Below are 23162 nucleotides of genomic sequence, written 5' to 3'. Positions count from 1 at the left end.
TGTTAATGTATGATACCGCAATTGTGAATAAAGTTTTAAAAAAACTTAGCGACGTTAACTCATTGGTCGTGGCAACTTACAGCCAATCAAATAGTGTGACGTCATCATTGGTCGAAGGACCCTGAAGGACCCCGAGAACATCCGGCAACCCGAGAACATTCGGTACCCACACCGGCATCGATGCACTCTGGTTTTTCACAGAGACTTCTGGGAAATTTCTAGGGCACTTTTCTTTTATTTTGGAATTGTAGATTAAGACAGCACTACTGGTACAAAATGGCAAACGCACTATTTTGTGCACTATGTAGTGAGTAGGGAATGTTGTGATCCTGTGGGCGTGCTCTCCTCCAGTGCCTGATCACACGCCTCATCTTCATCTGCTCCTCATCGGCCACTCTTCATATTCTTCAGATGGACCTCCAGCTGACACCAGACTATTGTTCACCTCTGGTACCAACATTGGGAGCTTTATCAGAGTCCAAAGTTATTTTTAAGTGCTCTAATCCTCCCGTTCTCCCTTCCAAGATCCTGCCCAGCTCCATAGTGGTCATCCGCCAGTCATCCGCCTCACTCTCTCCATCAGTTTAAAATAAAATTTGTTACCCAGAAAGCCTTTTTCTGTTCCACCTTCCACCCACCCGTCATAACAGGGAAAGAATTCTAACACAACCCTATTGTACCTACACTGGCTGTGCAGCGCCCAAAGCAGCCAGTTCCTACCAAGAAGCGCATCTGCGTCTGGCTGTTGGTCACATGATTCATTTGAAAATATATGTTTCTGTTGCAGTTTTGCAAAATATGCCAATTGGGATACGCCTCAAAAACCTCCTCCTCCCAGGTCAAAAACTTTTTTCCATAAATGTGAGGGTTTTTTAACACAAAAAACTCCACAAAAAATTAGGATGAAAAACACCTTTTTTTGTGTGTGTGAACACAATTCGCCTCCGTAGGAAACAGTAGAGCTGCAGTTATTATATTTGCTTGAATGAACTTTCCAGCAGTGAACGGCGGTTTAAACTTTTAACACACATTTGAATATTGGACTTTTCCATTTCATGTTGATTCCACCGACAGTCCAAAACCTGCATGGTGCTTCGCACATACTTGAAAATGTCCTTCTGCCACACACACACACACACACACACACACACACGTGTCATTGCAGAAGGAGCGGAGAAAGGGAAGTGAGTTTGAATCAGTGGAGCTGGGGAAGTATGGGGGGCAGCATAAAGGGGGCACTGAAAAGGGGCCACAGAGGATGAAAGCGTCACATCAAAGTTCTGTATGGCGACTGCAGATTAGGGACCACATTGCAAGTGGGGATTGTTCCCTTGCAGAAGTGTGTGTGTGCACATGTGTGTTTGTGGGTCATTGTGGGTGTGTGAATGGCAGGTCGGTTCCTTGGGTTCTTTCCTGGGGGGGGGCTGCATTCCTCAGCTGTAATGTACTTTATGGCCCCTTCCAGTACAGATCATCCTCAACGGTTAACGCTGTAGTCACTGAGTTTTACTATCCGTTAGCAAGAAAAGAACTTTAGATTGTTTGAGTAAAATCATTAAGTTGAGTATTTTTTGCAAATATCCCCGAGCTGTACCAAAACAAAACAAAAAAGTAACATTAGACAACAATACACTAATATAACCTAAAAGATTAACCAAAATGAACAAGAAGATGTAGAAAGGGTTGAAACCTGATGAAACAGGAGTTAGGAAAATATAAAAACTGAACTACAAGCATCAGTTTGAAGCTTCTTCAATGCCCTCACCCATGAAAAAGGACACGGAAGCACTAAAGCGAAAAAGCCGATTTTCAAACGTCCGTCAGAAGACCAAGATCCCACCTCAGCTCCGAGCAAACCTTTGCAGGGATGCTCCCATTTTATTCTTCGCTGTGTTGAGAACGTGTGTGGTCTATACAAATAACACAACATCACCACACCTAAAACTGACAGGAACTTTCCAGGAAATTTTAGAAACTCAAACTTTAGACCAGAAAAGGCACTTTATGTACAGCAGCTTCTAAAAATGTCAAATTTACATGTTTGACGAGCGCACAAATATATATACAGTATATATACAGATTTTATTTAGTGTAATTCTGCACAAGTTCTGCACCCTGACTGGCATGTCTCGTGTACAGAATGTCTTCAGTTTGCCAGAGTTCCATGAAGCTCAGATCTCAGGAGGTCTTTGTTTTCCTCCCATAATACTGGACTCATTTTTCTATGACGGTTTGAAAGGAGGGAAAAAGGTGAAAACGTTCATGTCTGTGTGAGGATGACGTCAGGAAGGTGACTGCCTTTATTTCACACACATTCACACACTGATGGTGGCTCTGCTGGTGCCAGCCTCAACCACTGGGAGCAATGTGGGGTTCAGTGTCTTGCTCAAGGGCACTGGTACATGGGTGGGAAAAGCAAGAACTGAACCTGCGAGCTTCCGATCAGAGGTCAACTGCTCTACCTCTGCACAATGGCCGCCCCTACAGGAAGGGGCTCTATGCAATTTGGAGAATTTTTTTAAATATTTTTTATTTAATTATTGGGGGGGGGGGGTCCTGCCGTCCTTTTGTCCATTTTCTTAAATGAAGCGTCAACAACAGATTAGTGATCAAGTTCACAAATGGCGGCGGGTGTGGACACAACAGCCTGGCGCTCTCTTTTTTGAACCAGGTGGAGTCCAAAGAGTTTTTGACTCATTTCCTGAGGAAGTTTGCTGGCAGGAACAGACAGAGGGACCACAAGCAGGAGCAGGGGAAGCAACAAATTTTGCTAGGTTCACACTGCAGGGCTTAATGCTCAATTCGGATTTTTTGAAAAAATCCGAATTATTTGCTAGACCGTTCACATTTCCAAGTAAATCCGAACTTTTGTGATCTCCAGTGTGACCGTGACACGACCCAAACGAGACCCGAATGCGCAGAAGCCAGAAGAATACTCAACGGTGAACGACGTCACTCGTTGTTTGCGGAGCAAACGTTAACAATGGATGTCTACAACAGTGTTGTCAAAAGCGGAGCTCTTTTTGTAATATTAAATTTATTTTCACGAAGGAGCAGCACAATTACAATCTTCTCATTTTAAGAAGGCATTGGAGTCGGGATCGTCTGTACCCACTGTAGTGGAAGAGGAATGTGTATGTGTTGGGGCCGCGCCCCCGCGTGTGTGTGTGCAAGCACGTGCGGGGGGGGCAGTGTGGGCGCGCATTCATGTTGTGTGTTACGGAGGAAGGAGGGCGGTAATAAAAGAAGGTTTCCCCCAAAATAAATGCTATGGACTCTTTATTAACCCGTTCTGGAGAATCTAAGGATCAGAACAGGGAGGAGGAGGAGGATCGCCTCGGGTCCCCCGCGCTTCTGAGCACAGTCGGAAAGGGGAGAAAGAAAAAAAAGTAATCGCGGGAAAGGTTCAACACCACGCTCTGCCATTTATCTGGATTTTTTTTCAAAAACCGCCCAGTTGCGATAAGAGCCCTGCAGTTTGGCCTGAATAGAGCGATCAGCCCAAATATTAATCCAATCAGTGACCTCGCTTCCCTTCCACTGACTGGTCTCAGCAGCATCGTCCACCATGGTTGATGTTTACGTTCTCGTTCCCGCCTACTTCAACGCAAAATGATGACGTTTGTTGCGTGTCGATGACGCACGGTTCAGAATCAAGTCGCCTGGCCGGTCAGACGGCGGTCGCAATTGAAAAGAACGGCTACAATTCGGAATCAGGACGGCAAACCCACGGGGCCTGGGTCGCAATTGAAAAGATCGGATCTGTGTCATTCACTGTCATGAAAAGATCGGAATTGGGCCGCTTAGGGGCAAAAAATTCGGAATTGCGTCGTTTCGGCCTGCAGTGTGAACGTAGCCTAAGGCAAACCATGAGACCACATCGACCAGCACCCCCAGTGTCTTTCTGACCAGCGCCTGCTCCTCATGCAACAACACAATATATAGGCATGATGGAGAGGACGTCAACATACGCGCTGGTGTGACAACAACCACCTCAACACCAGAAAACAAACAAATCCTAAGAACTTCCAGAAGTGAGGTGCATCCAGGCCTGAGCATCTGTGATGAGGAGGAGGTTGAACATGTTAGAGACTTTCTGAGACAGAAACTTGAATGTTTCAGAGGATCTGGACTGTCAACACCCCTTATGTCATCAGGAAAGCTTCAAACAACAAGACTTCCTGCAGCTCTGCTGGAAAATCACTCTACCATAGAGTTTCTCCTGTCCTCAAAACTCACTAACCTGCATGTATTTCCATGTTACTCAACTTAAACACACCTGAAAGAGCTCACCTCCTAGATGACTGCATGAGTGTCATAAAGCATGCAGGTATGTGGCTCCCAAAGACTGGAGTTAAAAAATCCTGCAGTCGAGGGTTCTTCTTCTTCTTCTATCCTCTCGGCTGTTTTGTAGAATTTTCACAAGTTTTCTTAAAGTTTGCTAGAGGATTTTCTGATTTCAGGCTACATTCATTCATTCATTTTCTAAAGCTGTTTTATTCCTGTTTAGGGTCACAGGCCTATAGGGACCAACCCAGCTACACAAGGCCAAGGATGGAGTTTACCCTGGACAGTTCCCATGTCTATCGCATTTCACAGAGCATTTCAGGACACAAGGACATCCAATTAATCATAAAATATTAAGCACATTATCAATAAAAACTGTATTTAAAATATAACAGATAATTAAAAGAGGGAATCAATTGACTAACTGAGCTTCAAACACTCAGCTTTATTTATGATTCAGGCTAGTAACCATAAAAAGTCAACTACTGTTCATCTTTACTGACGTTTCCTAATAATAGCATAAATGGATTGGCTGGATTTAGTTTTTGACCACACGTGTTTAATGTAAAGTTTAAAGTCCTAGTAGCTGTCATGCACCTGTATGAAATGTGTTTTCGCATTTGATCCATCCCCCGGAGGAGCAGTGAGCTGCAGAAGCACCTGCACTCAGGAACCATTGGGTGGTTTAACGTTAACCAAAACCCGTAATCCTAAACTTGACCCTTCCTTTGAATCCGTACGGCCAAGAAAAAAGGTCAGCACTGGCCGCATGTATTTGGAAAAATATGCGTGAATAAATTTCTTTCTGGCGTTTCATTGTATTTGCCGTGTAAGGTAATTCAACAAACTGCACGTGCTTCCATCACATCAGTTCTGAGCCACAGCCAGTGCTGATCGCTGCTCCAAAGAAGCCTGAATCTATGGCCAGTCATAGCGTCTTTCATAGGGGTGTTAGAAAAAAGCGATTCGGTAAAATATCGCAATACTTAATTTGGCAATACTTGTATCGATTCAAAATGCTGCCAGAACGATATTTATTTAATTATTTCTGAGCGTCCTTCAGCGTCTGACTCTTGTTGTCCACTTCACCCTCCGACCGCTAGTTGGCAGCAGAGCACACGGAGCCTCTTAGAGCAGCAACTCACCACACAAAACAACAGGAAAACTGCAGCCAGAGGCAGCTTGTTCTGTTGTTATGAACTCCTTCTGAACTACTTCGTTTTTACTTGGGGTGGATACCAAACAGAAACTCTGTGCCATGTTGCTGCCAGCAACATATAAAAAACAAGGATTGTGGTGCTTTTAGCTGCTCAGATTAATATGAGGGAAGCATGGCATCGGCTTTAGGCTTTTGCGCTTAGCGCCGGCTAAAATGCTATCGGCAAAGCGGGCTAAAGTTCTGCAGAACCTCCCAGGAATACATTCTAGTTTAGTGACCTGATGGATCAGAGGGATGTGTACAAAGCTCTGAAAAAAGGCCGACATCGTGGCGAGGAGCGTTACCAGTTTACTTCCACGTGTGAGAAGCGTGCCTGCAAAGGTGCAGCAGAGCAGACTGCTCTAAACAAAGCACCTTTGTCACATTAAAGCAACTTTCCTTCGTTCTGTCATGCTGCCTCATAACACTTCATTGTTTCTGGAAAGAATTAGTGTGCCCCCCACACCCCACCCTTTATTTTGAAGCACCATTCAGGCTCCTGAACCGTTTAAAAGTACTGGAGAAGCTACATTAAGCAATGTTAAAATTAAACAGCATTTTATTTCCTTAATAGAAACGTTTTAGGTTAAGGCACATTCATTCTTTGTTTTTCTTTTACTGAAAAGTATTTTGTAGTAGAAATCAGACAATGTTGACTGTTATTTTTTCTATATTTTAACTTACCAAAATAAAAGCACTATGAATTTGCTTTGGTAAACGCAACTTATATATGAGATACGGTTGCAGTGCTTAACATTATGATCATTAAATAAACTGAATTTGACCATTTTTTTACAGTGGAAGACATTTAAATCAGGTAGAGTTTTTTCAAAGTCATATTTAAAGAAAAAAAGAAAGAAAATATGTTTTGGTAAAATATCGGGATACGTATCGTATCGCGGGGCGCATATCGGGATACGTATTGTATCACCAGACTCTTGCCAATACACACCCCTAGTCCATCATGTTCTTAGTTTGTTTTCATGTGTAACTTTATTAAACAGCAGGGTCTGGTTCACACATTTGTTTGTCATTCTGTTCAAAAAGTGTCGATTTTGAGCCAAAAATATGTCACTTTTCACCGTTTCTTTATTGCTAAAGAGAAACTTTGGAGAATAGAGACTGTCAGTTTGTGGTGTTTGTGCGCCCCCCCCAACTTGTGTCAAGCTCTTCACTCATGCAACACAGTTGTTATCATCAGAAAGCCGGGGTCAAGGGCGGGGCTACTCAGCCCCGCAGTAATAACCACGTCCATGTAGGGGAAATTTTGGAAACAGAGCCTTCAGATAAACATGAAATATAACTTTTTAAGACATTTAAGTTGTGAGATTTTGGTCGAAAACTTCATAATCATAATTAAAACACCACTGGGAACTTTTTTTTATTTTAAAAAAATTGTCATGGGGGGACCTTAAAGTCCTCCTCCTTCACCTCTTAACTTGTTTATTGTAGCCGTGTCTTTTATAGCACCCATTCATGCCTTATCAATTTCACATTTGAGTGGGTTGTCATGGTTCCACCTAGTGTGCGAGTCATGCGGGACTCTAAATTCAATACAAATGGTAAAGTTGCCTCAGGAGGTGAGGAGAACTGGTAACGGTTGTGTTTTTTTTAGTCTTCCCATCTACTGTGAAGCTGCTGAATCTGTTCACCTTCATCAGAGACTAAATCTAGAAGAAAACCAGACTGATTTCAGCGTTTTCTTCTTGATGTCAGTCATGTCAAAATAAGGGCGCCATAGGCTCCTGAAACGTCTTCAAGTAGACTAATAGGAAGTGGTTACTAGTCTTTAGCATGACTGTGCACTTGACCTTGTTTTGTTATTCATTTTAAAGGAAATCACTTTATTAACATACAATAAAGTTTACGAATTGCTGCACTTAGATGTTTTTTACTTCTACAGTTTCAACTAGGAAAAGTCGCAATTTGCGATATCAGGGATTAGGCCTGCACAATAAATTGCAAGTTTATCATTATCACTATATCAAGTTGTGCAATATGCATATCGCAAAAGTCTGCAAAAATTGGGATAAATGGTTACCTTAAATATACTAAAGTAATCTAATGGCAGTTTGAAGCATTTAACGAATCAAGAAAATCCCTTTATGGATTCGACCAATCAGATAAATCCCCTTTATGTTAGATGTTTGCCTCCTATGCAGACGAGGATCATTTGGAGCATAATTTAAGTTATGTTGACTCTTAAGTTAAACTGTTGCAGCAAAAAAGAATTGATGTTTTTGGTTGTTTTGCTATTTGTTCATGTACCGCAAGTTATATCGTCATCTCAGTATTGATCACTGATAGGGCTGCACTATATGAGGAAAAGTCGCGATATATATCAGATATCAGTGATCAATATTGCGATAACGCTATAACTTGCGGTACATGAACAAATAGCAGAACAACCAAAAACATCCCTCCCATTTCATTACAACAGTTTAGATATTACACTCCAAATGACATGGGCATATAGGAGACAGACATCTAACATAAAAGGGCTCCATCCGATTGGTCAAATGCATAAATGGATTTTCTTGATTTGTTAAATGCTTCATGCTGCAATAAGATTGTTTTAGCTCATTTAGGTAACCACTTATTGCATTTTTCGCCCTATTTTGCGATATGCATATTGCACAGCTTGATATCCCAATAATGATAAATTTGCGATTTATTGTGCAGGCCTAATCCCTGATATCGCAAATCGCGACTTTTAGACAGTAAAGTTTAAAAAAAAGTCTAAATACAGAATGTTGTTTGACCTCCAGGAAAACACTTCTGTATCAAACAAACTCAAGCTACATAAGAGAAACCTCTGCTTTAGTAACCTTCTAGATAAAAAAACCTACAATAATAATAAGGATTAGTAAAGACAAAGTTGTTCTTGTGAAGAGTTGCATCATGGGACCTTTTTACAAAAAGCTTACAGCCCCTCACAACCCCAAGCTAACATTAACGGTGCATCAAAAATGGGGAGCAATACTGGAGGCTCACAGTTTGCATCCAGATTCCAGCTCAGACGAGGAAAACAAAGACGTTCATGGATCTATTTGTCTGCAGGTGGATGATCAGAATGGGGCGGAGCTTGTGGTCTGCTGATTGTAGCTCTCAGCTCTTAAGACACAAATACAATATTTTTAAAACAGAAATTTTTCATCTGCTTTTGATTCATAACATTTTAAATAAAGAAATACGCAGAATTGCTATTTTAATTTTAATATTCTGTAGTCATCAATCATCAGAAAAATGCCACAAGAACATGTTAAAAACATCCAAAATACTATTTTCATCTGTGTGGGTCTTTAACTAAATGTCAAAAAGGTTTTTTTATGAGATGAAACGTGAATGATGGATTCATACTTCTACAACTTGCACTTCAAAGAGGAAAAAAAACATTTTAAAAACAGCAACTGGATGCCCAGTGGTTCAGCTTCACTGAACGACTGAATGACAAAAGTTAAACGGCAAAACCAAAGCTGACAAGAGGAGCATAAAGACATGCATGGATGAAAATAGAGCAAAGGATCTGAATTGATGAGGAATCTTAACTTCCCCGATGTTCAGCAGGACTCGTCCAGACATGGAACCCCTGCATCTGCTGTGATGACCGGCATCGGTCTGTGAAAACTAGGGATGCATTGATTCTCTTTCCCCTGTGATACAGTTCAAGCCTTGGGTTTTGGTCACGATTTATTTTGGTTCACTATATGATTTGTGGATTACAAAACGATAACAAAAACTAAAAATTCAGAAAAATCCTATTTTTTGTTAATAAGCAGGTCCAAATAAAGACAAACATTTTAGTCAGCTTTTACAAAGCTTGCCGTAATGTAATAACATAATAAATAATAAATCCTTATTTTTACAAAACACAGGTGTTGGACAGTTTCAACATGCAAATGCAGGGATGCAAAGGTTCACTTTCCCAACAGTGATGTGACATACAGATAGATTTTAAACCGAGAATTTTAATTAAGAAACAAAGAATAGTAATAAAAACCACAAGAATTGTAATAAAAACCACAAGAATAGTGGGAAAAACCCAGAAAACTGTAGTAAAAACCCAGATGAAGATTGTTAGTTGTCCTGCAGCCCAGATAATAAAAGTGGATTCCCTCAACTTTCCCCTACTGACACACCTGAAGTGAAACTTTTGCTTTCAGTCGGTCTCCCACGGGGTCATGACACGGGCTCATGTACAACTTAAATTCCCCAGGCTAAGGAAAGTCACTGCCGTCTTCAATTCAGAGAAGCTGCCCTGAAGTCAAAGCTGAAGAGGCTCACAAGCACCAGGCCTCTATGCTGTTTTGCCTTTGAAAGACAGAAACGTTCTCCTGGTCCAGTGTTTGACAGAACATCATTCTAGTTTCCCTGAATGGAAGGAAATGTGGAGTTGACATGACTTTGATGAATGACAGTCTTTACAGACTTAATGAATCACCTCCTTGGGGCTCTAACGGATTCCTTGTTGTCTCCTCCCCCTGTTCCCTCTCTCCCGCATGGCTTCTCCCAGGAATTCCGGCATAAGAAGGTTACTGAAGCACAAAACCCCAATGCGTAATGGCACCACCTGATAGCCGCGCCATGATGAAACACAAGCAGGCCGACCGTCACCGTTCCAACAGAAAGGTGAACTAGAGCGCCTCAACACCGGAGAGTTTCAAACCAGGAAACCCAGACAGTCACAGACGGAGGAGTCTTCTCCAAACGCCCGGCTGCTGCGCCTCCCGCCGCCGTTCCAACCCCACCGACCCTGACAGTCACCTCCGAGGTTTAGGGCGACACGGGGGCTGCAGAGAGACGTCCCGGCCGCAGCTCCGCCAAGTCTCAACGCCTGCGTGAGGTGCGGTTGTTTGCGTGAGAAAAATCCCGCGGCAGAGCAGACAACATGTTTTGCAAACTTCAGAGGAAGCCTGTGATAAATGTCAGTCCTGCAGTGAACGCACAAAACCAGAACACATGCGGACCCCGCGCAAGAGCAAAGTCCCGAGAAACTCTCCACGTGCGCGACCAAACAGTGAAGACAGTCCACGGAACACGAGGAGGAGCCGTGCACAGAGAAAAGCCACGCGGTTCGCCGGCAGACTGGGCTCAAAGTGCAGAAAAGTCCTCGCCGCGCCGCGCGGTACTTACATAACCAGCTGCGCTGCTCGCGTGCATCCACAGGAGGAAATGCGGGGCGATCTGCTGAAGAAAAGTGTTGGAAGGGTGGCGCGCGCGCCTGTGTGTGCACAGAGCTGTGGTGCGCAGACTCCTGGGCCCCCAGCTTCCTCACCGACTCTGCGCTCTGCGCCGGCCTCGTGTGCGCACACCTGCGGACGTGCGCGCGGAGGTTGGACGACCACAGCCATCAAAGCCTTTCAGGGCGACGACTCCCACTTTCTGCTCCCCGAGGAGGAGAAAGTGTGAGCAGGATCTCCTCTGAGTGACGCCCCTTCATCAGGGCGCGCTGATGGATCTGACGCAGCAGAACGCAGTCATGAGCACGCGCCATCCGTGCAATGGCTGAATCCAAGTCTTATTACTACTGTATTGTGGCAGCAACAGGATTTATGTTTGATTGAACTTCTTATGAACTCATATTTGCACGCGCTCATGCTGTCCTGATTTCTTAATGTGTCAATCATGCGGCGTGGCCTCTGATAAGATCAGGTGCTGTAATCAGTGAAAAAATCTGTCTTTTTTTTTAAATTATTATTATTTTGGCACGTGAACAGACTTTAAATGTGGGTCACAAACTAAGAAATACGGAATATGAAAATGGCCTTCTCTCACATGTCTTTGCGCTGGTCTGTTATCAGCTGAGGCAGGCTAAATAGAATTATAAACCTCTAACTTTTGTATTTAAAACAAATAAAAAGAAGGAGTCAAATACTTTGTAAATAAATGAAGCGGAAAAAAGCTTAACTGAGGAGGACAAAGTCAAGAAAGGAACTCAAACCAAGACTTTTTTTTTCTACCAGAGATACATTTTTATCAAAGCAAGAAGGTCCTGCTTCAAATCCCAGCTGGGTTCTCTCTGTGTGCAGTTTGCATGTTCTCCACGTGAATGTGTAGGTTTTCTTTGGCACTCCCACAGTCTAAAAACATGCTTCCTCGGTCAACTGGTGTCTCTAAATTGCCCCTAGATGTGTGTGATTGTGTGTAGAAGTGTAGTTTTGCAAGAGACTGGAGACTTGTTCAGGGTCTGTCCTACCTTCACCCAACAGTAGCTTGGATAGGCTCCAGCATCCCCGGTTACCTTCTTCTCTTGTAATGGCTGTCGTATGATCAACACATACAGTTGTGAGGATCTTGTCATAAATGTATTAAGTTCTGTTCAGATTTCTCCTTTTTTAAAACTTGGGTTCTAATAAAGTTCTGGTTGGAGCAAAGAAAGGTCAAATTGAAAGGTTCACTTTGACATGACTTTGAATGCTATTTAAATAAAAATTAGGTCTTTAAGATGAACGTAAGAGTTTATTCTTCTGTTGTGTTTTGATTTAAATCATTGTTCTCCATAAAAGTTCGGTAAGTTTCACTTTTCCAGATAATGTGGTCTAATTTACCTTTATTAGGTCTAAAAATTTGTATCGATAAATGGATGAATTTGGACAAAAAGGGGGACTGCATGGTGGTGAGGTGATTAGAACAGCCGGTCCCCCTGTGTGCCCCCATCAGGCACCCCAGCCTCCCCCCACAGTCCTCCATTCATGTCAGGTTGCACTTTCTGTGTCTGGTTTTGTCAATTTTAGTTGGGTTTTATTTGACTAAATGTCTTTAGTTTTTCAGTCATGTTTAGGGGAGAGAAGTTAGCGTCATTTCTGGTTTAAAACCCTCCTGTTGATAACTGAATTTAAAAAAAAGGCAGACAGAGTAGAAAACTTAAAAATGAAAAATTTACTTGCTCCCTCAAAGAATTGTAGCATCTTTTAGAATTCAGTTATTATTTAAAACTGCTGTGTCTTTATTTGATGTGAAAACAGTTTGAGGAAGTTTGTGATTATGGGATTGAACTGTTTGTTTGCACTCAAATCAAACTTGCATTACCTCTTCATGAAATATTCATGGAATTACTTCAATGTTATTTTGCTACTTTTGCACAAAATATGCCTTTTATTTAACCAATATCAGGGATTGATGTTAACTTAATACCAGACGTCTCATTAAATTGTTTCTTCAGTTCATTCTGAAGGCAGATATCCTGTTGCTGTGCTCGTGACTTTGCCGCGCATGCGCACATCCGAAACCGGAACTCACTTGCCGTAGGAGGTTCAAATCTGGGTTAGTTTTGGAACTGGAGCGGTTCTGGAAGATGCAGCCTCAGTTCATGAAGGATGTCCCGGACTCAGTCTGCACCGACTTTCAGAACCTGAACAAACTGAACGAGCAGGTGAGGACTGGGTGGGTTTATTATGGAGCTTCCCGGTATTCCGTTCGGCAGTCCCTGTCCACAAACTGCGATTCCTGTTTGGCTGGGGGTTCTGTCCGTGCCCTGAACACTTGAAAACGTCCATAAGTCCTACAAAACTACCAGCTTTTAGCTTTTAAACGGTCAAATTAAGTGAACATGACTGGGTTTTTTTTTTATTTGGTCACGTGCTTCTTCAGGGTTCGGGGTTTGTTTTTTCAAACAATCATTTCAATTCCTTTTAAGTGTTTGTGTATTTATTGTATTAATTAATTTAAAATTTATTCATCAATTTAAGATGTCTAGATATACTAAAAAGTTCTGCATGGACTACAATAAATATTGGTCTGTTCCACCCCTACAGAGGTCTGTGGACCAGTCCTCAAATCAACCACCTGAATTTGAACATCAACTTTATTGTTCCCACACAGAGGAAGTGACGTAATAGACGTGGGATCAGACATTCATTCATGACCTACTCCATGGGTTTGTTCCAAATCGATCTTCTGCCTCTGTGTTGTTGTGTTCATCTCACAGCATTTCTATCACAACACAACGTTGGGTTTGCACACACACAACGACAGTCTCTGCAGTTTTTCTCAAAGTTGTGCGTTCCCTTTGCCCGACTGTTCTGAGAGTTTGGTTTTGTTGTTCAGCTTTTAAATACAGAAAAACTACTCAAATATGAATTCCCCCTTATGTTTGTTCAAAAAACATCCTAAAATTGAAGTTTCGTTGCTGTCTTATGACAATAGGTGACTGTGCAGCAGACTGATATTGTTTTGTGTTGAAAGGATCCTGACAGAATCGAGCTCATCCTACTTAACAATGACTCATTTTTTGGGATGCCTTATAAAATGACACACAGCTGGAGTTTCTTCTGACAGGATTTTATTGAACTTCTTTCCTCCTTCCTTTTTAGCAATTTATTCGTCTGATCGAAATTCTGTTCCAGTTTCTATTGGAGCCTAAAGAGGTAAGAGTCAAACACACAACGTCACAAAGTGTTGACAACATTAATGGTCCTTTTTGACTTAATAAACGAGGAAAAGAGACGCTGCTGCCACACTGCGTTTGCAAATAAAAGCGTGTGTTTGTGTGTGCAGACTGAGAGATTCATGCAGCAGCTCGCTGAGTTTGCAGGGCATCATGGGATGAGCGCTGGACCTCTGAAGACCCTGATGAAGAGTGTCCTCCTGGTGCCACAGGGTGGGAGAAACACTCACAGCCTCCGTGTGAGGCGGGGGGGGGGTTAATGTCAAAGTGAAAACAGTTTGCCACAAAGTAATTTCAACAAAGCAAAATTATAAAAATAAAAGTATATTAATATTTTGCATATCTATTCACCCCTTTAAAGTCAGTATTTAGTAGCTGCAGCTTTGGCTGAAATCCCTGTAATGAGTGGATCAGACGTCTGTGCACTGCCTGGCATGAACAGACCTTTTCAAATATTCAGGTCTGGGCTTTGACGCGGCCGCTCCAGAACCTTTGCCTGGTTCTTTTGAAACCATTCTTGTGTGGCTTCGCAGTAGGCTTAGGATCATCGTCTTGCTGGACAATAAATCTCTTCCCCAAACAGTAGTTCTGAAACTACGATTGTCTTCCAACATCTCAGCATAGTCTGCAACATTCATTCCCTTTTTACAAGCCTTTTAACTGCTTTCTGCTGAGAAGAAAATCCCCACACCACCATGCTGCCACCACCATGCTTCACAGTGGGGATGGAGTGTCTTGATTGTGTGCAGTGTTTGGTTTTTTTGATGGCCAAAAAGCTCAATTTTGGTCTCATCGGACCAAAGAATCTTCAAAACACAAAAAGCGCTTTTTATAAATAAAGTTTGATTTGGTGTTTGTTTTATTGACATTACTTTGTAGGAATTCGTTTTTACTTTGACACACAAAAAGGATTTTTCTTCAAAAGAAACTTTTTTTTTTTAAAGAGCAATTTTATTGACCGTAAGTGATTTATGAAGGCAAGAAGGGGGTAAAATATCCAAGGGGTGGGTGGGTGATTACTTTAGCAAGGCGCCGTACAGACGTCTAAGAGCGTTGGACCCATCGTACACGCCAACACTAGGAGCAGGCGGTGTTCAGGCTAAAACCGTTTAGGAAACCGCCTTTGGACCTTGGTTGGAGAAACTTCCTGACATTTGCTATGCAGCATTAATTACAGATCTGCTGGTTGTTTAGTGAGTTCCATGGTTTTCAGAACAGAACCTTTTATGATCAGTGTCATAAAACAGAAGTTCTGTTTCAGCAACTTTTCCAACAACCTTAGATCTTTGAGCTTTAGCTCACCAGGAAACCTTTACAGAAATAGCAGCTGCAGTCCAAACCTGCTTAAGACCAACAGGAGAGCTTTGACCTCTGTCATTGAAACTTGGGTTACACCACAAAGTATTCAGGTGAACTTTTGCTATTGACTAAATCTTTATTGTTGGATTTTAAATTCTTTAGAATCCAACAATAAGATTTCCTGGAGACTTTTTCTACATTCTGTCCCTCACAGCGGAAGTGTTTCTTTGATGAACATTACAGACCAAACTCAGCTTTTTAAGTGGAACAACTTTCAGAATCTGTGACTGACGGATATTTGTTTCCTTGCTTCGTGTCAGTATTTCGTTTAAAAGAGGGATTCTTCTTTTTTCCCCATCAGAAGCTTGCAAGAAAAACCTGACGGCTGAGCAGATCAGGGAAGACCTCATGGCCTTTGGTGAGCACACAAAGATCCTGTCAAGGAGATGACCCAACCGCATTGGCCAGATGATTCTTTGTCATGTTAAACGTTATGGGTGTGTGGTGAACAGCCTTCAAGGCTTTTGTCATCAGACAAACTCTTGTGTTTTGACTCTTCAGGACTCGGCGAGGACAAAGCCGCTCACTTCTCACATCAGGTGAGTTTTTATATCTCACCCTTTGTTTGTGCTACAAACATCCATCCATTCAACATCCACCCATCTTCTCCTGCCTGGTCACAGGGGCAGCAGTCTGAGCGGAGACCCTCCTCCATGCACAGCTTTATTTTGGGCTGCAAACACCATTAAAAGATGCATGTTTATAATGTCATGGGGGGGGGGGGGGGGGTTCTTGGTCTTTTTAACCTCCACATCCAATCATCAGCAACATTTCTTACCCCCTATTTAAAAACTGCAGCTGGAGGTGCTTTAAAGAGTCGCCCTCATCAGAGCATTTTTCTCTGCAGTGGGCGGAGCATAATGCCAGCCTGTCCAGACGCGCCGTTGAACAGACTCTAATGGTCAACCAGCTGGTGGATATGGAGTGGAAGTTTGGAGGTAAGACTAAACCAGTTCAGAGATGTTTTGTCTCGCATGCTGGATTCACATTTTTAGGTCTGTAGAGACCGATTCACATCAGGCAAACAGGGAGACCTCTTCTTTCGCACGCAACACAACGAATGTGGAATTGTTTCTTCATGTTGCAGATCTAGTTTTGGCCCTTCTTCCACTTGATTCTGACACCGTTTTCAAGTGGAAGTCTATCTCGCATCAACACATTTGTGTAAATATAAAAAACACACATTAAAATTGATTGTGTAGCAGTGAAGAAAGCAGAAAAGAGCAGTTTCTATGGAGACAAAACCCCATCATAAGGGTTTGTAAGCAAAGTAATGACCTGTATTTTAAATGTGAGTGTCTGCTTGGACCAGAGCCTCACAACTGAAGACATTTTGGGTAAAAACATTAAAAAAAATAAACTGGTTTGTGCAGAATCTAAAAACAACAAGTCATAAAGATGTTCCAGGAAAAAACATTCAATTAAATAGCGTAAAAATAAAATTTTTTGGTGACATCAAAAAAGTAGTTTCACTAAATAGTTGCATACATCCATAATGTGTCAAGAACCTTCATGTCCTTTGTCTGGCAGAGGGATTCTCCCAGTCTGCTGTTCACAGCAAAACTCCTCCAGACTTTCTGAAACAGTTTCCTGCCGTGCGTCTTTTCGTTCCACATTTGAAACATCTTCTTCATCTGTGCTGAAGGCGGCTCGCTTCTTGTTGAAGCTTTGCCTGTTACATGTGCATTTCATCTCATCATCAGTAGATTCTGCTTTTTCGTCTTGTAAATGGCGTATACCTATATAGCGCTTTTACCCTCTTTCGAAGGGTAAAAGCGCTTTACAGTCAAAGACCCATTCACACACATTCACACACTGATGGCCGCTCCGCTGCCGAACACTCCCACCTCCCACCAACCTCCCACCAGAGGCAAAGTGGGGTTCAATGTCTTGCCCAAGGACACTTCGACACATGGGCGTGCAAGGCGGGAATCAAACCTGCAATCTTACAATCATGGGTCGACCGCCCTACCGCTGCACCACGGCCGCCCACACTTGTCTAAATCCCAAAAGTCTTCCATCATAGTCTGTAAATGTGATGTCACGGGTGCCACATGGATGGCTGAGGGAGCTAGGATGGGGGCTACGATGAGTGCATCACTGCCGGTTTCAGCTTTGTTTCTCAGAGGACGCATTGATATGCTCTGCTCCCATCATTCTTTTAATATTCTACTCTTCATCTCCCCAAAGCTTTTCAGCTGTTGTTCTTCTGTGGCTTCATGCCTCACTGATGAGGAGCGTTTGTCATCTGTAAGGCTGTGGTTCTTCTGTCTCTGGCTGGTTGTTCAGCAGGAGCCTCTGCAGAACCTCTGAACCATCTTCAAACATGACTTTGCATGACAGAGAACACATTTCAGAGGATTGCCTTAACCAACAGAAGTTTCTGGGAGTGTTCCTCGGCCCTCTTGGTCATCTCCCTGACATTAATGCAGATGAGTTATGTGGTCTTAAAGTTAGAAAACGTCCTGACCAGTATCTTTTTCAGCAGTGCACAGAAATGTCTTGGGTTCCTCCGAGGCTTTTGATGATGCTGTCCACTAAAGAGGATCTTTGCAAAGCTTGCTGAGTTTGTTTTGGAGGAACTCTATTTTAACATTATTCCATAATCTTTCCGCACACACTTAGCCTCTGCTCAGAGACGGTTCCTCCAGAACACCAATTTCAAAATTTGCAAACTTCTGTTTGGTTTCCAGAAGTTCTTGCTGTAAGTCTTGAAAAAGATATTTTTCACTAAATCCATATTCATTAAATACGACTGAGTTTTAGGGCCACCAAAAAAATAAAAACAAAGTAAAATTACGAGATTTATCTCCTAAATTTACGAGAAAAAGTCTTTTGTGAAGCTTTATTTCTGGATTATTATGGGTTTAAAACAAAGAGATTCTGAACCTTGTGGTGACTCAAAATCAGATTGTTTTCCGTGTAGCCGTCTTTCCGGGGTTCAGTGTCAGTAAAGCGGAGTTTAATGTGTAAAATAAGGAGCTCAGAGACACATTTGGGTTTAGAGGACCGCTCCAGCCTTTATTCTCTTTTTCATTCACACTTTTTTTTTTTAATCGTACAAAACGGAAGTACAATTCAAAACACAATTTTACAAAATAAACTTCAGATATGCCTGGGGAGTATACGTTACTATTTTTGGCAAATTTTATATTCATAAATGTAAATTTTCTTCATTTTCCTTTTCATTCACACACCCTGAAGTTCATTTGTCTCATTACGTCATGAACCTGTCATCCGATCACCAATGCCTAAGTATACAGTGTTCCATACGCCCCCTCCTGCAGATGAAACGTCCCGTTTCAACATAAAACAAGAAAGATGAATGAAAATTGTCTGTTATATTAGCATTACAACGTTGAAAATGCCAAAAAAAGTGCTCCTCCTCCTCAGACAGAAGCATCCAACAAACCTAGAGATCTTTAATGGAGGAAGAAAGGATAGAAGTGGACAGCTGCAGGGATACCAACGTCTTCATCAACGGCTGCAGAGATCCTGCAAAGCAACCATCAATAAATAAAACTTTAATAAATCAAAAATCAAACAAATGAGCTTAGACATTTGGAATGTTATCAGTAAACATTCAGCTCACCTGTTCAACTACCGTAAATTCCGGACTACAAAGCGCACCCGATTACTAGCCGCACCCACCCATTTTCACGTGTTTAACTACTTTTATACATACACAAGCCGCGTCGGAGTATAAGCCGCATGTATTAGGCAACATTGTCATCCTGACAAATCACGTCCTGACTCCCAGAGTAAGTGTGATTCATTAGCACTCAGTGGGAGGAGTCAGCTTTTTCCTCAGGCTCATGTATTTGAGTACACCTACATCTGCCAAACAGCATGGACCTCTATTCTGTTCACAAGTTCCTCAGTTATGGTTATTTATTTATATTTATTTATTTCTTTTTAACTTATTGACAATCTAGGTATCATACATAAAATTACAAACAGTAACCATATAATCAACATTACATCCCTCAGTTATGATGAGGAAATTTACATCCGCGATCCCCCATTTCCCATGAGTCTTAGGGGCTAAAGGCGGGGCCAATGCCCGGCTCGCCACACTGTTGTATCTGTTTAAGAATGAGCAAGTATCAGCAGTGCATGGAGGGGTGAACGGGTAAAGCTCTCCTTCCGCTTGTGTCGCGGCAGCATTATGGGAGTAACAGGGCTGGTTAAAAAACACACCAGTAAAATAAAGCAGCGGCGACTGAAAAGCACGCGCCTCAGCGCGGCGCGTGGGTCAGAAGTTTCCTTCCACAACAAACACTGTTGCTCTGCGGACGCCTCGAGTAAGCCCTGGCTGCAGCCTGCAGAATGTCTCGACGCCTCTGCGCTCCGCGCTCCCGCGCGCTCCTTGTCTCCCGTTCCTATCTTCTCCGACAGCTCTGGCCAGCGCGGCTTCAAGGAGGAGCGCTTCGTCCCCATTGCGCCGGTGAACGGAGCAAATAGTTTCTGTGCAGAGCAATCGGACTTAATACTGTACGTTTTGTGTATGAGGGGCGGATGCGTTGTTACGTGTGGGAGCCTTCAGACTGCCATCGGCCCCACAGCTCACACGACACGCAGTCTCCAGCTCACACGGAGGCTGTGAGCGTTTCAATGCAAAACTCCGCTCAGTCCTTAATAACCGTTAAAACGACCACGTCAATTTGTGTTTCCAGTCGTGTCCCGACAAAATAAAGGCTGATGTTATTCCCACATATTTACGTGCAGCCAGCCGAGTCACTATGACTCAGAGGTAAATGCACTCCTGAGCATGCGCTGTTCTCTCCGTCACGCAGCTGACCGGCTTTTCCAAACCCGTTGGTGATGGTGGATTTTTTCACGCTGCTTTTAACGATTGCTTTTAACTTGAAAGCTTCATCATATTGTAGCGGCGATCACGTGCACGTTGGGTCTAATGGCACCAAAGGATTCTGGGATGCGGCTGGGCATGCGTGTTTCTTTTTGTTGAACCATGACTGAAGTGTCTAAGACCTGAAGTCAAGTCCATGCTGTTTGGCTGCTAAGAGGTGTGTTGAATATAAATGCCTTGTGCTTGGTGTTAGATAGAGAATACAAACCATTCACTGTGTCCGAAAATGCGTACATGGCGTCCGCCAATTAATACCATAAATTAGCCGCGTCACTGAATAAGCCGCAGGGCTGTAAGCGCAGGAAAAAAGTAGCGGCTTATAGTCCGGAAATTACGGTAAGTTTAGTGGGTCTGCTCTGCTGCTGCGCGCGTTCACCTGCTGCTCTGCATGCTGCTCACTTCCACATAAACTTTATCTCGTAAAATTACGAGTTTTTTTCTTAGAAATTTATGACTTAAAATGTCGTAAATTTACATGTTTTTTTTCTCATAAATTTACGCATTTTAATCTCGTTTTTTATCACGAGATAAAATCTCGTAATTTTACTTTTGTTTTTTTTTGGTGGCCCTAAAACTCCGTCGTATTTAAATGATGCCTTTGAGTGATTAAAAGAACATTTTTTTCAAAAATGTTCAACTTCAACTTTCATGATCAAAAATGCTTTAATTTTCCCCGAGTTCTGTTTGCATTAAGAGAGCCGGTTCTGTTCTAGTCTGTAGAAGTCTGGCATTTCTGCTTGTGTTCTCCAAAACCAACACCATGTGTTTCTTATTCACACAGTAACGGTCGGCACCAGTGAAATCCAGAAGGTGGGCAGCATCTTCCTTCAGGTGAGAATCTGTGCGAGCTGAAAGGCACACGGACACGACGGCGGATGGCTGATGCTCTGCATCCTTTCACAGCTCAAACTGGTCACCAGAAAAGGAAACTCCACTGAAAACATCTATGTGGGTGAGTGTGAACCGTGATTGACGGCACTGAAAACCTTTAGTGATGCTGCTCCCGTTTACCGAGGATTCCCCCAAATCTGGAACAAACAAGTTATTCCGTTTTTGTTTTTTTAAATACAATCCAGTCAAGTTTTGAGATTTGAATGTGGGCGAGGAGGAGATCCGACCCCCACCAGTGACAGGTCAGGATGGAAGGACGGGAAAACAGGAAGATCAGAATCGCTTAGATCAGAGAGTTAACTCTCTGTGGGCCAGAAAAAGTACAAATGTGGACGTCAAAAGACCAAACTGGGTCAGAGTTTATAAAAAAAAAACCTGGAATGTCCTTTTTGTATTAATTCAATCCAAGATGAACAAAGGACAACAACAGGCTAATAAATTATAATAAAAAAATGAACGAAGTGCCAAATGTAGACAGCAGAGGAAACCAGAGATACTTAAACACATCTGAGGTTAGGAACCTGGTTCATCTATCCATTTTGGTTCTGGTCCTAAGTTCTACCAGCCGATTGCTTCCAGCTGATTTTTGACCCAATGTGTTGTTTGCTTTTTGTTTAAAATGAAACTTTGGCATCTTTTTTTACTGTTACAAATGAAAAAAAAAACAATGGACAGTTAAAACCAGACGATACCGTATCTGTTGAAAAACCCTGCAGCTTTTATAAGAGCTTTCTCACTTTTTTAGCTAGAAGCTGGAGTGACATGCACCTGTTTTGTGTTTCTGCAGAACTGACGCTGCCTCAGTTTTACAAATTCCTTCATGAGATGGAGAGAGCCAAAGCCAGCATGGAGTGTTTCAGCTGACTGTGTGTTTGCATCTGGAAGCTGGGAGTCTGAATGCCAGGATGCCTCTGTGTGTGTGTGGGGGGGGGGGGGGGGGGTAGAGAGAGAGAGAGAGAGAGAGAATGTCTGAATGCCAGGTTGCCTCTGTGTGTGTGTGTGTGGGGGGGGGGGGGGGGGGGGGGGGGGGTAGAGAGAGAGAGAATGTCTGAATGCCAGGACGCGTGTATGTGTAAGAGAGAGTGTGTGAATTATGTGTATTATGGTGTGTGTGGGGTGGTGGGGGGTGTGAGAGAGAGAGGGGGGGGGGTAGAGAGTGTGTCTGACTGCCAGGTTGCCTCCGTGTGTGTGGGGGGGGGTGAGAGAGAGAGAGAGGGAGAGGGGTAGAGAGAGAGAGAGAGAGAGTGTGAATGCCAGGATGCCTCCGTGTGTGTGTCTGCATCCCTCTGTAAGACACACCATTTTGTTTCTGTCCAACATTGAAATAGAAATAAACAGATGAAAAAACTTGTATCCCTCTTTTCTTCTTGAGCTGAAGTGTTTTTCTGGAGTGAGCAGCTGTTCTGTTGTGGCTGCAGGTCTGAGTGTGAGATTGGACCTAATGTAGAACCATGCTTTCCTTGTGGGGCATGTACCTTTGGGGGTACTACAGCACACTAAACGGGGTAGATAGAAAAGAGGCTCGTATAATAGCATCCATCCATTTTTCCAAACCCCACCAATTCTCTTTCAGGGTCACAGTGTTGCTGGAGCCTATCCAGCTGCTGTTGGGCAAAGGTGGGGCACACCCTGAACAGGACACCAGTCTAATGCAGGACCTCACACGCACACCTGGGGAAGATTTTGTCACAAATTAACTTATCAACCTGCTTTTGAACTGTGGTAGGAAGCCAGGGTGACCGGAGAACGCCCACGCTTGGACGAGGAGAACATGCAAACTCCACACAGAAAGGTCTCTGCCGAGATTTGAAGCTGGACCTTCTCGCTGTGAGAAAAGAGTGCTAAAGAAAAAGAACGAGTGTGAAGATCACAAATCATTGAAGAAAAAAGGTTCAGGGCACTGTCTAGTGGGTCTAGATGACCCAACTCCCAATGTTAAAGTGGCTAGGATAGCACAAGGGTTACATCAATAGCTTGTGAATTAAGGCATATCCATTATTGATCAGTTTGTCAGATCACATTTTTGTAATAAACTCACCTGTAGAGTAAAGAAATAGACTGAAAAGATGAGGCAAATGAAAATCTGCCTAAATGTCGTGACTTCAGCTCTTTTTCAGGAAAAACATGAATGAATGCCAAGACAGTAAACCAAGCAGGAGTTCACTTGTGGC

The 23162-nt window shown here is 42.9% G+C and overlaps 2 protein-coding genes across 5 annotated transcripts in view; one reads left to right on the top strand and one right to left on the bottom strand.

Annotated features, from left to right (window-relative positions):
* Window positions 1-11897, bottom strand: part of LOC101168686 (DNA (cytosine-5)-methyltransferase 3B) — a 37155-nt gene extending 25258 nt beyond the window's left edge. For 2 of the 4 annotated variants that reach the window (XM_020701622.2, XM_020701623.2), the window contains exon 1: window positions 10619-11897. In XM_020701622.2, coding sequence (XP_020557281.1) covers window positions 10619-10836 — 218 coding nt within the window. In that variant the 5' untranslated portion in view covers window positions 10837-11897. The remainder of the gene's footprint in view (window positions 1-10618) is intronic. The other 2 variants (XM_011473025.3, XM_004086401.4) reach the window with 2 other exon arrangements.
* A 782-nt stretch (window positions 11898-12679) lies between these two features.
* On the top strand, window positions 12680-21941 carry commd7 (COMM domain containing 7). The gene is made up of 9 exons (XM_004086364.4): window positions 12680-12857; window positions 13798-13851; window positions 13982-14084; window positions 15532-15588; window positions 15732-15769; window positions 16078-16168; window positions 20882-20931; window positions 21004-21052; window positions 21779-21941. The coding sequence occupies exons 1-9, from the start codon at window positions 12780-12782 to the stop codon at window positions 21853-21855; spliced, it is 597 nt and encodes a 198-aa protein (XP_004086412.1). The 5' UTR covers window positions 12680-12779; the 3' UTR covers window positions 21856-21941.
* Window positions 21942-23162: the final 1221 nt, after the last annotated feature.

Source organism: Oryzias latipes, chromosome 7 (assembly GCF_002234675.1).
Source record: "Oryzias latipes chromosome 7, ASM223467v1".
NCBI classification, from domain to species: domain Eukaryota; kingdom Metazoa; phylum Chordata; class Actinopteri; order Beloniformes; family Adrianichthyidae; genus Oryzias; species Oryzias latipes.
This window is presented reverse-complemented; position numbering and strand designations above follow the sequence as displayed.

Bases quoted from the DNA above. Each gene is read 5' to 3' on its own strand.
- commd7 (XM_004086364.4), top strand. From the start codon at position 12,780: ATGCAGCCTCAGTTCATGAAGGATGTCCCGGACTCAGTCTGCACCGAC. The intron at 15,589-15,731 runs GTGAGCACACAA...TTGACTCTTCAG, and splicing joins GGAAGACCTCATGGCCTTTG to GACTCGGCGAGGACAAAGCC. The intron at 15,770-16,077 runs GTGAGTTTTTAT...TTTTCTCTGCAG, and splicing joins CCGCTCACTTCTCACATCAG to TGGGCGGAGCATAATGCCAG.